The sequence below is a fragment of the Mauremys reevesii genome, linkage group 4, assembly GCF_016161935.1.
Source record: "Mauremys reevesii isolate NIE-2019 linkage group 4, ASM1616193v1, whole genome shotgun sequence".
In the NCBI taxonomy this organism is placed as follows: Eukaryota; Metazoa; Chordata; order Testudines; family Geoemydidae; genus Mauremys; species Mauremys reevesii.
In genome coordinates, this window is record NC_052626.1 from 44,436,190 (window position 1) to 44,448,261 (window position 12,072).

A 12,072-nucleotide genomic window follows, 5' to 3' on the forward strand; every position below is an offset into this window, starting at 1 on the left:
TATACTTGATAAATTCAAACACTGGAACAATCTGAGAGGATGGACAGTAATGTAACCTTTCTACATAGTGCAAAACTGATTATTCTAACACATCCTTCATCATGTCACTCAAGTTTCTATGATTTGCATTAATCCTGAGCCTAAAGGATACAGTTGTGAAAGAATTAGAATAACTCAGCTGGGAACACTAACTCGTAACTGTTATTCAAATTTTTATTTCAGACTCACATTTCCAGGTTATGCATCAGAAACTGCGATTTTGCTTCTGAGCTACAATATAAGAAAAATAAACAGAGAGACAAAGAACTTGCCTAACTTCATTCTGAGCCAACTTTCTTCTGGCTTGTATGACTGAATTTGATTCCTGATATATATTTTTTTCTCATTTCTCTTTCCTTTTAAAGCACAATGGAATCAATTTTTGCTCACCCTCAGTTTTCAGAAAACTGAAATTCAAATTGAAATATATTATCAACTTTGCTCTTTCAAAAAAATTTCATTTTCTTTCCTTTCTGAAACTCTCATTCCTTCTAGGAGTTGCTCTCCATGTTCTTTGCATAGGAGCATGGCCTGCAACAGTGGCTTCTGGCAGAGAAACAAATAATAACTTCAAAACAGCAGCAGCCCAATCACATGATATACACAGGGAAGAAAAAAGGAAGCACTGCCAGGGGCTCAAACATTGAGATATTTAGAAGGGTGGAAGGGAGGACAGATAGCATTTGTGGCCCAACACATTTGGGATCTGGGAAAGTTGGGAGAGAAATACGTCCCCACTAAACTAAATAGAAAGCTGACGTGGGAGGGAGCAGGAGATGCATTGCTATTGGAGAGTCGGGGAGGGTGCATAAGGAAATATCACTGCTAGGGAAAGGGGCAGTACTCTACCCAAGGTCAGTGCCAGTTAGGTTATAAAGCCACCCAGGAGAGGTGAAGTAACTCCTCTCCTTCATGCCACATGGACTGGCTGCCTCTGTCCTCCTCCCTTGCCAGTGAAAGGACAGGGGTTTCTGCCAGCAAGGGTATGTCGACACTGCAAAAAACCACAAAAACAAACCAAACCACGGCAGTGAATCTCAGAGACCATGTCTGCAGACTCAGGCTTGCACTCTGGATCTAAAAAATAGCCATGTAGATGTTCTGGCTCGGGCTCTGAAGCCCACCCTACTCCCTGGATTTCCTAGCCCAAGCTCCAGCCTGAGCTGGAATGTTTACACAGCTATTTTTTAGTGCTGGAGTATGAGCAGACCTGGGTGCTGAGATTTGCGGTCGTGGGGTTTTTTTCTGAACATACCCTAAATTTCTCCATTCCTAGGCCCCTGTCTGCTAGCATAGCCCATTCAGGACTCCCTATCTTTTGTGAATTTGCTGGGGATGGGGGGAAGCAGTGAAGGAGGAGAGGGAAAAAAATCACAATCATAGGAAGATTTCCTTCTAGGACTATGTCCTGTGGCTTCCAGACATCTTAGAGGCACAGGAGCAATCTGTTCCTCTGGCAAAACCAGACTTTTGATTTTCAAAAGTGCTTCAGCTCCTCCCCCACTTAGTAGGCAAATGTACACATACAGGGGTGGCTCTAGCTTTTTTGCCGCCCCAAGCACGGCAGTCAGGCTGCCTTCGGTGGCTTGCCTGCAGGAGATCCCCGGTCCTGCTGATTCGGCGGCTTGCCTGCGGGAGGTCCGCCGGTCCCGCGGCTGCCGCCAAATTGCCGCCGAATCTGCAGGACCGGTGGACCTCCCGCAGGCAAGCCGCCGAAGGCTCCCTGACTGTCACCCTTGCAGGGACCGGCAGGGCACCCCCTGCGGCTTGCTGCCCCAGGCACGCGCTTGGAGCGCTGGTGCCTGGAGCTGCCGCTGTACACATACACACCTGACCTCCTTCCACATCAATTTTATATCATTATAACATGACTGTGATGAAATTACTTCATCAGTTAGAGAATATAAATTAGAGAAGAACCAGGCCCTATATAAGTAAGCATATACACATGTACTCACTCACCACTTGATATGTATACATACACGGTCACTACACTCCCTGCCCCCCACCCCCCACAAGGCTGCAGCTCTCTTACTGGGGGCCTGGTTGTTCTGCTCGTGCACGGCTCTCTGCTTTGGCAGCCCTTGCTCCCTGCCCTAAGGCTCTGAGTGCCAAGAGGTGCTTTCCTGGCTACAGTGCTTGAGGGAGTCTCTTGGCAGGGGCACTGCTGCTCTTTAAGTGCCTTGATATTACACTGCCTGCAGTTTTTTAATATCCTTTTTCACGCATTGCACACCCCTGGAGTGGATAATGGTGTTGCTGATGCTCTCTCAATTTCAGGATGACAGATTCCAGGAACTCGACCCACTGGCCAGCAGGGATTCACGGGTGATGTCCTAGCAACTGGCTGAAGCTATTCACATCCAGAGGAAACATGCAGTGGGATCAGCTCATACTACTTTTGCCTCACTGACAGGCAAGGGCTGGGAGCCCACGTGGACAAGGCTAGAAAGAAAGTAAACAGGGGTCACCAAGCTATTCCTGGAGACGCGGAGTTCAGTGAGACTGCATAGGGACATCTGTTAACAATCAGCCAGAGGTTCTCAGGGAGGATGGCGTACATTTGTCAGATGGAGATGATCACATACGGCTATGGAATGTAAGGGTGTATATTGGGCAGGTGTTACCATAGATACCATGCGGGGTGGTTGGGTGTGGGAGTGGCCAAGCTAGTCACTGGCACCCCCTGTGGCCAGTTTCCAGAGCCGTTAAGGGAATAAAATGAGTGGATCCCAGAGAGAAAAGATCTGGGATTTTGGTGATGGACCATGGGTGAGACCTTGTGGCCTTCATGGACCCAGGTCCCCACCCTGATGCACCCTCTATCCCTCTTGCATGGGAGAGGGTGCTAGGACTCAGAGATGAGTCCTGGAGAGGAGAGGACAGTCTATCCCAATTTATGGGTTATGTGGTAAGGAGTCCTGTAACCCCTGCACTGGTTTCAATTAAATTTCTGGTATAGGAGAGTATGGGTGATGGATGGGTAGCACCTGCCCCCCTCCCTCCATTTTAATGCTTAATAAAAGTTGAGGCCTTCCACTTAATTCCATGCATGTTTCTGTCCTCATTTTGCTGCTGTGTCCACATCAGATGTGTGTGTATAAATATATGCACACACATACACCATATATGGTGTTCATGTTATAAATCATTGAGCCATATATTTATACCGCTCCCAGTGTTCATTATTTTCACGAGTCTCATGGTATTTGTTTTTTTTAAATCCCCAGTTCCTCGAGTCAAATGATTATGTGAAAATCTCAACTTCCTTTAAAAAAATGAGTAAGTTTCCTTCACGGTTGCAGAAGATAGTTTGAAAACGTGAACCAGCTACATTCTAAAAGCTCTGATACCAGAATACAAATAACTAGAGGGTTGCACACTTTGTTGCTTCTGTAGGCTAAGTGCAGTAACCACACCAGGGCCCCCTTGCATTCCTCCATTCCTCTCCCAAGCTCCCTGTGTGACACTCTCCCACCCCCCTCTATTTCAGGGACTCCTTGCAATCACCCACTCATTCCAGGGGCTACATGTGCCCCTCATCTCCACCTTCCACCCTCATGACAGGGGTTCTGTGTGCTCCTCATTTCTCCTTTCTCCACATACACCTAATTCTCCCTTTCTCCACCATGCCAGGGGCTCTATGTGCCCCCCCCCGACCACATGCCAAGGATGCTGTGCTCCCCATGTCCCCCATCCCCATATCATTATGCCTTCTTTCTCCCCATGCCAGGTGCTCTGTGTGCATCCCATTCCTTTTCTGTCTGGGAGAGAAGTCGTCCAGGGTGTCAGCATTTTTAAGCTGTATTCAGAAGATGGGCAGAGCTGAGATGGGGGGTGTTACATTGAAGGTACTAATGGCCATCATCAACCGCTTCTTTGACCACTAGATAATTACAGATCTTATTAAAGCTGGTGGGTCTGTTAACCAGATGCCAGGGGCTCTGTGTGTCCCCCATTTTCACCTTTCAGTTTTTCCAATTTTCACCAAAATCAGTAGGGTTCTGCCCAGAAATATCTAGAACATTTCCTGAAATTTTCAAATTGATCAGATTCAGGGTTCAGTTATACTGCAAGCAAACAAAGAAGCAGACAGTCAGAGAAATCCACTTCGCTGAGTGCCCTCGTTCGCTTGGCCAGAAAGAACCCCAAAATCAGGGGCGGCTCTAGGCACCAGCGGGCCAAGCGCCCGCTTGGGGCGGCATCCTGGGGAGGGCGGCATTTGGCTCCGGTGGAGCTCCCGGCCGCTGCCTGGCGTCCCACGGAGCCGGGGGGGGTGGTGGACCTGCCACAGGCATGCGCGCGGCGGGTCCCCCCCGCTCCCGGCTCTCCTGAGCTCCGCGCGCGGCGGGCATGCGCGCGCAGTCCCGCGGTGGGGGGGCCCGGGACCTGCCGCAGGCGAGGCCCAGGCAGCCAAGCCACCCCTCCCCCCGAAGCCGGAGCCGGGAGGAAGAAGAGGGGCGCGGGACTGGGGAAGGCGGCGGAGCGCGCGCCGCGCTAGCGCTGCCCTGGGCAGCCTACTTTGTAGAGCCGCCCCTGCCCAAAATGTATTATATAGTTAAAAATCTCATTATTTTGAGCCAATGTTGTGATTTTTTAAGGCCTGACTCATGATGTTTCAATGATTGGAGTTGCCACATATCTTGGACAGCCTCATCTGCACTCTGTTTGCTAATCCATCCCCACATGGGACATGTGTAACATTCCAAACTTCGAACAGCTTTAGACAGTTGACATTAAAATAAAACCAACCTGCCACAAACACATTTCCTATTTTCTCCCCACATGCGGGATTCTTTCTACACTCCTTCCCTTAAGAAAAGCCCAATTTCCAGAATGAATATTTTAGTCCTGGACTAGTTATAGAATCTCTCATGACCCTTCAAGGAAAGAAATAGCAACCATATATACACCATTGGATCTCCAGCTTTTCAGTGGAACACAAAGCACTTGCTAGTTGTAGCCCTGGTAGGTCATAAGATAAAATGTATTACTTTCAGTTTAATTATGTACAGAAAAGCTTTTTATGTACTCCCCCCAACTTATTAGTTATACTTTATCTTCCTCAGAGGCCTATGCTGTATTTATGTTAATTAGTCTGGTTTTAAGTAGGAGAGAGAAAAAATTCAACCTAATAAATATTTTAAAAACCTCAAACATTTCTTAAATATGTTGCACACCTAGAATACATAATAGTGCCCTATAAAGATTTTATTTTCACTCTTGTACTCATTTGGGATGACCCCAAAATCAAATTCCAGTATATCACTCATACATATGGTGGCCATCCCAAACTCATGCTGATAACACTTCTTTCAGTGTTTGCACATATTATATTTTTGCATATCTTCAGAATCTGGTCACTTTCTCTCAGTGTTTAATGGGAACAGAGGGATACAATTTGTTATTCCACAGAACTTTCTAGATTCAGCCCCCACTCTGTGAGCACCTTCAGACCTTTACTGTACTGTTTACATTGCACTGAATGTAACCTATCTTGACTTCACAGAATATATAATGATAATGTCTACACAGGAATACAATAAAAAAGCATTGGACAATCTGTATACAACAGCTAAACAATGGGGATTAAAACTGGATGAACAAAAGATAAGAATAACAGAAATATCAAAAATCAAGAAACAGGCTAAGTTAGTCATTTATGATGTAGATGTTGAACAAGTAGACAGCTTCTGCTTATTTGGGTTCCATCATAACACATGGCAGCCACTGTGACGAAGATATCATCAAATTGAAAGTTATTGCAGCAGAACGTTTTGTGTGCTTGAATAAAAATGTTTGGAACTTCAAATCAGTGTCCATGACACCTAAAACCAGATTATATATTACATTAACTTATGGTTGTGAAACATGGGTGCCTACAAAGCATCTGGAGCAAAAGATGCAAACATTTGAAATGAAGTGTCTGTGCCGTATTCTAGGCATGACAAGGCTAGATAGACTAAGAAATGACAACATCCGTAAAAGACAAAGTGTAGTGTGTGACTACAACCATCAAAAGCCGCCAACTGCAATGGTTTGGCCATGTTGCTAGAATGACCTATTGCCTAAAATTGATCTCTGTGGAAGAGGTACTCCTGGGGGAATTCTGCACCATTGCACATGCACAGAATTAATGTCCCCCCCCAATTTCCCCTGATACAGAATAATTTATTCTGACGGGTAGGCAAAGGGAAACTGAAATTACACCTTTCTGCCACCAGGGGCTGATGTGGTGCCAGAAGAGAGGAAAGCCGGCTCAAAGGCCAGAGCAGCTAGCTGCAGAGAGGTAGGGGGAAGAGGCTGCCTTCCTCACAGTGTCCTGCCTGCAGGGCTAGGTGAGGAGGCATGGGGTATGGTGGGGGATGGACAAACCAGGGCACACAGGACTGGTGGGGCGGGGGTTGCACATACTGGGGTTCAGAAGGGCTAGTGAGTGTACAGACTGGGGTGGGGACACAGGAACTAGTGGGGTGACAACATTAAGCCAGGGGCTGAACGGGAGTCGGGGTGCAGGGCCACATGGGGACAGGGGGTGGGAGGGTGCAGGGCCACATGGGGATGGGGGGAACAGGGGTGACTGAGAAGGGGTTCAGGAACACATGGGGACATGTGCAGATATGCCTGGCTGAATGGGGAGTGGTGGTGCAGGGACACACAGGAAAAGGGGCAGATGTGCTTGACTGAATGGGAGAGGCTAGGGGTCTGCCAGGGTCTGCATGGGGGAGGCTCCCCAATTCCCTAACAATCCCCCCATAAAAACACCTGTTCCATACTTCTCCCACTCACACCCAACAACCCTCCAGGTTCACGTCCAGGCTCCTTCCTAGCAATTACTTCCCTCTCCCTCAGCTCCTCTGTTACCCTTGACTCCTCCAAGTCTTTGCACTGCTTCTGAAGGGTGTGAGAAATACAGTTCTGTGACGTAGTTTAAATTAATTACTACTCAAAAGTTCTGTATTAATATGCCTAGTAAGGAATCTATTTGTCAGAAAACATTTCCTGAATCTTTTTTTGTTGTCTGTACTGTTACAGAGATACTTGAGGACAGGTATTTTGAAATAAACTACCAAAATAATTGAAACTGGCATGATTATATTGTGTTATTTTGACAGGTAAAATATGCAGAATTTTAAAATACCGTGTGCAGAATTTTAAATTTCTTGGCAGATTATTCTCCCAGGAGTACAGAGCATGGTGAGAGAGACCGTGGACATCCAAGGAGACAGTGGTATAACAGAATATAAAACCATCCAGGGAACCCCCACAACTTGCTCAAATGGTGGCTCAGAATAGATGCAGATGGAATCTGCTCATAACTTTGGCCCTACCCAACCTTGGTGTTGGAAAAAGGAGATGAGGATGATGAATGTAAGTGGGACAGAGTAGGGGTTTGTCACTTGTACTATTTTTGCTGGTGAAAATAATGAAATTTCATGTTGTGTCAAGTTTGTACATTCTTTTATATAGACATTTCTCATTTTACCACTAAAATATGGGAAGCAAAAAGGGAAAATATCATACCCTCTCTTCACCCTCTAATTAACTTGTGTCCAACGTGTCAACAGAAAACTTCATATGTGAGATTACTACTAAAGGTAGCACACTGTGCACTGGGAAAACTAGACACACCCTCTAAAAAGGTTAAAGAACACTGAACTACTAGTATCACTGTTATTACTTAACACAATAAATCTTATTCTGATGGCAGCAAACAATAGGATTTGGTTAGTGTTTGATTATTTCAGTTTGCCTCTTTTCTCAACAATAGGAAATATAAGGAAGCACTGCAAATCAGCAGAGAGACTTAGGCGTACTCTGTATTACAGAAGACGATGTCATTATTATACTGGCTGAGTCTTGGAATGTAGTGCTACTAGTTTGTGACCAAAAATAAATAAATAAATAAAAATCATGTACTGAACATGACTCTGACATCTTTAAGTTTTATATTCTCTTCCTCAGTGAATTTGTTCAGGCCCAAACTAATACAAGTGGCTATCCACCGCCGTTATAAGCTGATTTATTCCCCAATGATAAACAGAGGTGAAAACGCAGAAATGTTCAATTTAACTTTTGGGAATAAACTTAATCCCTTTTTATTCTTTATTATTATATTGACTTCGACAAAAGTTTTGGAGGTAATATTAAAAGCTGCATTGTAGCTTTTCTTGATGACATGTATGTATACACACAGGACTGAATTCTAAATGTACTAGAAAAAAGCAACCACACAAGGGAGAAATGACATTTACTGGTCAAAAGTTCTCTATTTCTAACCTTATAAAGGGCTCTGTAACCTAGTTACTAGTTGGTACTGAAAACTCTACGGTCAGAGGATATTATTTTAATTCACTTTATAATTTCATATATATATAATGATACCATTCCATAATCATCATAAATTATCAAATACCATACTCAAATTAGCACTAAATTGTTAGGTGAAATTAAAGGTCAGAACTTAGTTAACTATGTGGTATATTCAGATATGAATGCTGGCAGGTAGGTAGTATTCATGTGACTGGAAGTTAAGTATTTGCATCAACAGACTATAGTCTATTGTCTGCTTTAATGTCTGCTGCAGTGGAACTTTTTAATATTAGAATAAAAGTCTACTCTGAGTCTTCATGCTTAGAGGCCAACTCGTAAATTCTGAGCTTGAATTTTTGAAGTGGCATGATAAAAAAGTAAATCAAATTATATTTACTATTTTCCAAGTCCTTTCTAAGTGACTAATGCTGTTTTGTAATGCATTATTTCTAGTTTACTATAGTGTATCAAGGAATTGCTAAACAAATTAGTTAAAAGAAATACTAACAGATTCCGTGGCGTTTCTATTGACTAATAACCAAAGGAAAGGTTTCAAAAAATGCTGATGAGTTTTTAATAAGCACAAGGAACATGGGAAGCATTAACGGCTACTACAAACCTGCAAATGGAATCTCCATCTCAACTGAAACATTGTGTGGAAATACAGAAGACACAAGAAAAATGCTGTGTGGTTGCAAGTAATTTTTTTTTTAGCTGTAACAAACTAGTCCCCTTCTGTTTTAAATTTTAAATGAACACAGCATTCATGTATCACTGTATTATTTCTACATATCATGTCCTTGTAATAGCTATACATTCAACTTTCAGATTTTCTTCTTGTACTGATGTCAAGACTTCTGCATCTAATCTGTTGCCAGTATTGTAGGCTGATAAACTAGGAGTTCAGAATGAAGAGAAATAGTAATACAACTGCTCCCCCATAAAACAACCTAACTTCTTCACTGGACCGCACAGCAGTTCCCTTAGAGACTAAACAAATCCAATGATCCATGGAGAAGTTTTTCACAGGCCTCCGAAATTAATGAGAGAATGGCTGTCCCCTCCACTAACTATTGTAGAATATAAAGGCAATAAAAATTCTGCATTATGTAGGAGTCTAGAAAAGAAAACACAGTTCTAGAATTCAACAAATTTTGTGTTTCCTAAATTAACGCAGCTAAATCTTGGTAAGTGCAGATAATTAAGAAAGAAATAGGCTCTATCCAGGGGCGCTGGAACAAATTGTATAGTGGAGGTGCCGAGAGTCACTGAACCACGACAGAAACCACTTCAAGCCATGCAGTGTGGCAGCACCCCCAGCATCCCTAGTTCCAGCACTTATGGGTCTGTCTGTTTTTTGGTGAATGTGTTGCTGCATCACAACTTTTTGCATTTCATCAAGAACACTGAATGAGAATTACTATACAGAAAAAACCTCCAAAGCAATAAAGAGCAGGACTATTGAAAGAAAACCATATTAGCCAGGAGACCATCTTTATTAAAAGATACTTCATGGCACTGAGTCATTGTTAAAAAACAAACAATTGTCGGAGATGACACCTTGCATTTTGGAACAGGGCTTGGAGATCAGAAAGGTGGGAAATCTAGAAAAGAAATCTGCTAGCTTGACACTGTTTGGAATTTAAGGCCCATGGAACATGTATAACCCAAGGCAGTTATACATGTTCCTAACAAATACCTAAGCAGTAAGGCCATTTCCTCATTTACAGTTATAAAGTCATGCAGAAAATTTTCCCTATGAGTCATCACATATACAATAATATAAATGATTTTACCTGTAATAAACACGTAGCGTCTGAATTTCTTCTTCTAGTTTTTTATTCTGTTGAACAGCAGTCTCTCTCTCTTGTTGTATAGCTAGCAACTTTGCCTGCAAAAAGATAGGTGATCATTATTTAAGAGAAGACTGTGCTGTTTTAAGCACAATGAAAAAAATACAGCAATCCTTTATGAATGTTAATTTCCGCTCTATTGTAGGTTTGATTATGCACAAAATGGTAGTCCTCTGTAATATTACCCATTTGTTCATTACTAAGACATTCTTATTTAGTTGGTATACTATTGTAATTGTTTGTAAGTATTGACATCTTTCAGTCGGTAATGTTCTAATTTCCCTACTGCTTTTCTATATTCCCAGTTCCCATATTAATTTCTTCTTCAATTTTATCCAGCTGTTTGTCAACAAATATATTTACATGGTATTGAGAATGCTAAATCTTGAACTAAAATACTGTTTTTAGAGTGCTAAGTAAGGGTATTAACCAGTTCCTGTGATTGTCTGAGAAGAGGTCTGGAGAAATAAGTGCACGTATGTTTCATATAGCACCACAGCTTAATCACTTTGAACATTTAAAAATCTAGTACTAATAGTGATTTAGGACTCCCCAGAGTACTCAGGTTTCATATAATTTATTTAATATCTCACAGGATGATTATCTGATTTAACTACAAATAAGACTGGGCTTGCATTGCATTTCTATCATACATGTAAGTCTGAGCACTAGGCAGGCTTCCCTACCGTTCAATATATTTTTTCTTATATTGTACATTATACAGCTACTGCGGATCAACCAATTACCAGAAGTCATAGGACATAAAACCGAAAAGGGTGTGTGCAACTCCTTAGTGTATTACCATGTGTGAATTCTGTCAGCGTCCCTGGCCTTGCACCCACCAACTCCCTGAGGCTGCAAAAAAAAAAAAAAAAAAAAAAAAAAGGTCTCAGTGAATTCTAGGCACGATAGATGAGCTGTGCATACATGGAGTGGAAGGACATGCTTCAGGCACTGGATTGGGACTCAGTAGATCTAGGTCTGCCAGACTCACTGTATGTGCTTGAGCAACTCAATCCCTCTGTGCCTCAATTTCCCATCTGTAAAAATGGGGATAATACTTCCTTTCATCCACCTTTCTTTTGTGTATTTAGACCTTAGCTCTTCAGGGCAGGGACTGTCTCTTACTATTATATGTACAGTGCCCAGCAGACAGAGGCCCTGATATCAGTTGGATCTCTAGGTGCTACTATAATATAAACAAATTATAATAAGCTGTTAAGGGAATAACAAGCATAGACTAGTTTACTACATGCACAGTCTCTTTTAGCCTTGAAAGTGAAGGGTGTTAATGCTTAACCTCTCAGTAACACTGATTCAGAGCTCCTGATGCTGAACAGCAATGCACTTTGCATTAGCACTTGGAGGTGGCAAGCCCTAACTCATGGCACTAAGAGGTTAAACTACTCTCCAGGTGAGCTGTTTAAGTCCTGAGCCTGGTGCTGCTTACAGCTTTGCAAACAGAACTCACAGAACACAAGAATGTTAGCCAAACCAAGCTATTTTCTATAATTATACCGTACTGTCGGTGAACCAACATACTTAAAAATTGGAAAAAAACATGCTTGAATCAAAGTAGGTGGTTTGTTCTAGAGGCCAATAATTAACATCCTTGCCAATTTTCAGCGTACTGTGAAGTGTGATTGAAATGGTAGACTGGAAGGAAATGTTTGCAGCAGACACACCTACACACAGAGAGATTAACGGCTAGCCTCTTTAGTGGAAGTATACAAAAAAGTATACCTAGCATTCAATTCACACTTTTCAGGACAAAGTTCAGAAGACATTGGGGCCTGAGACTCTTATTTATGCCAACTTTGTACCAGTCTAACTCCACCGATTTCATTGCAGTTTCACCTGATTTATA

The 12,072-nt window shown here is 42.7% G+C and overlaps 1 protein-coding gene across 13 annotated transcripts in view; it reads right to left on the reverse strand.

Moving 5' to 3' along the window:
• The window catches only part of MIPOL1 (mirror-image polydactyly 1), a 292,792-nt gene that overhangs the window by 68,209 nt on the left and 212,511 nt on the right, over positions 1-12,072 (reverse strand). For all 13 annotated transcript variants that reach the window (XM_039535481.1, XM_039535472.1, XM_039535476.1 and 10 more), the window contains one exon: positions 10,149-10,243. In XM_039535481.1, the coding sequence (XP_039391415.1) occupies positions 10,149-10,243 (95 nt within the window). The remainder of the gene's footprint in view (positions 1-10,148; positions 10,244-12,072) is intronic.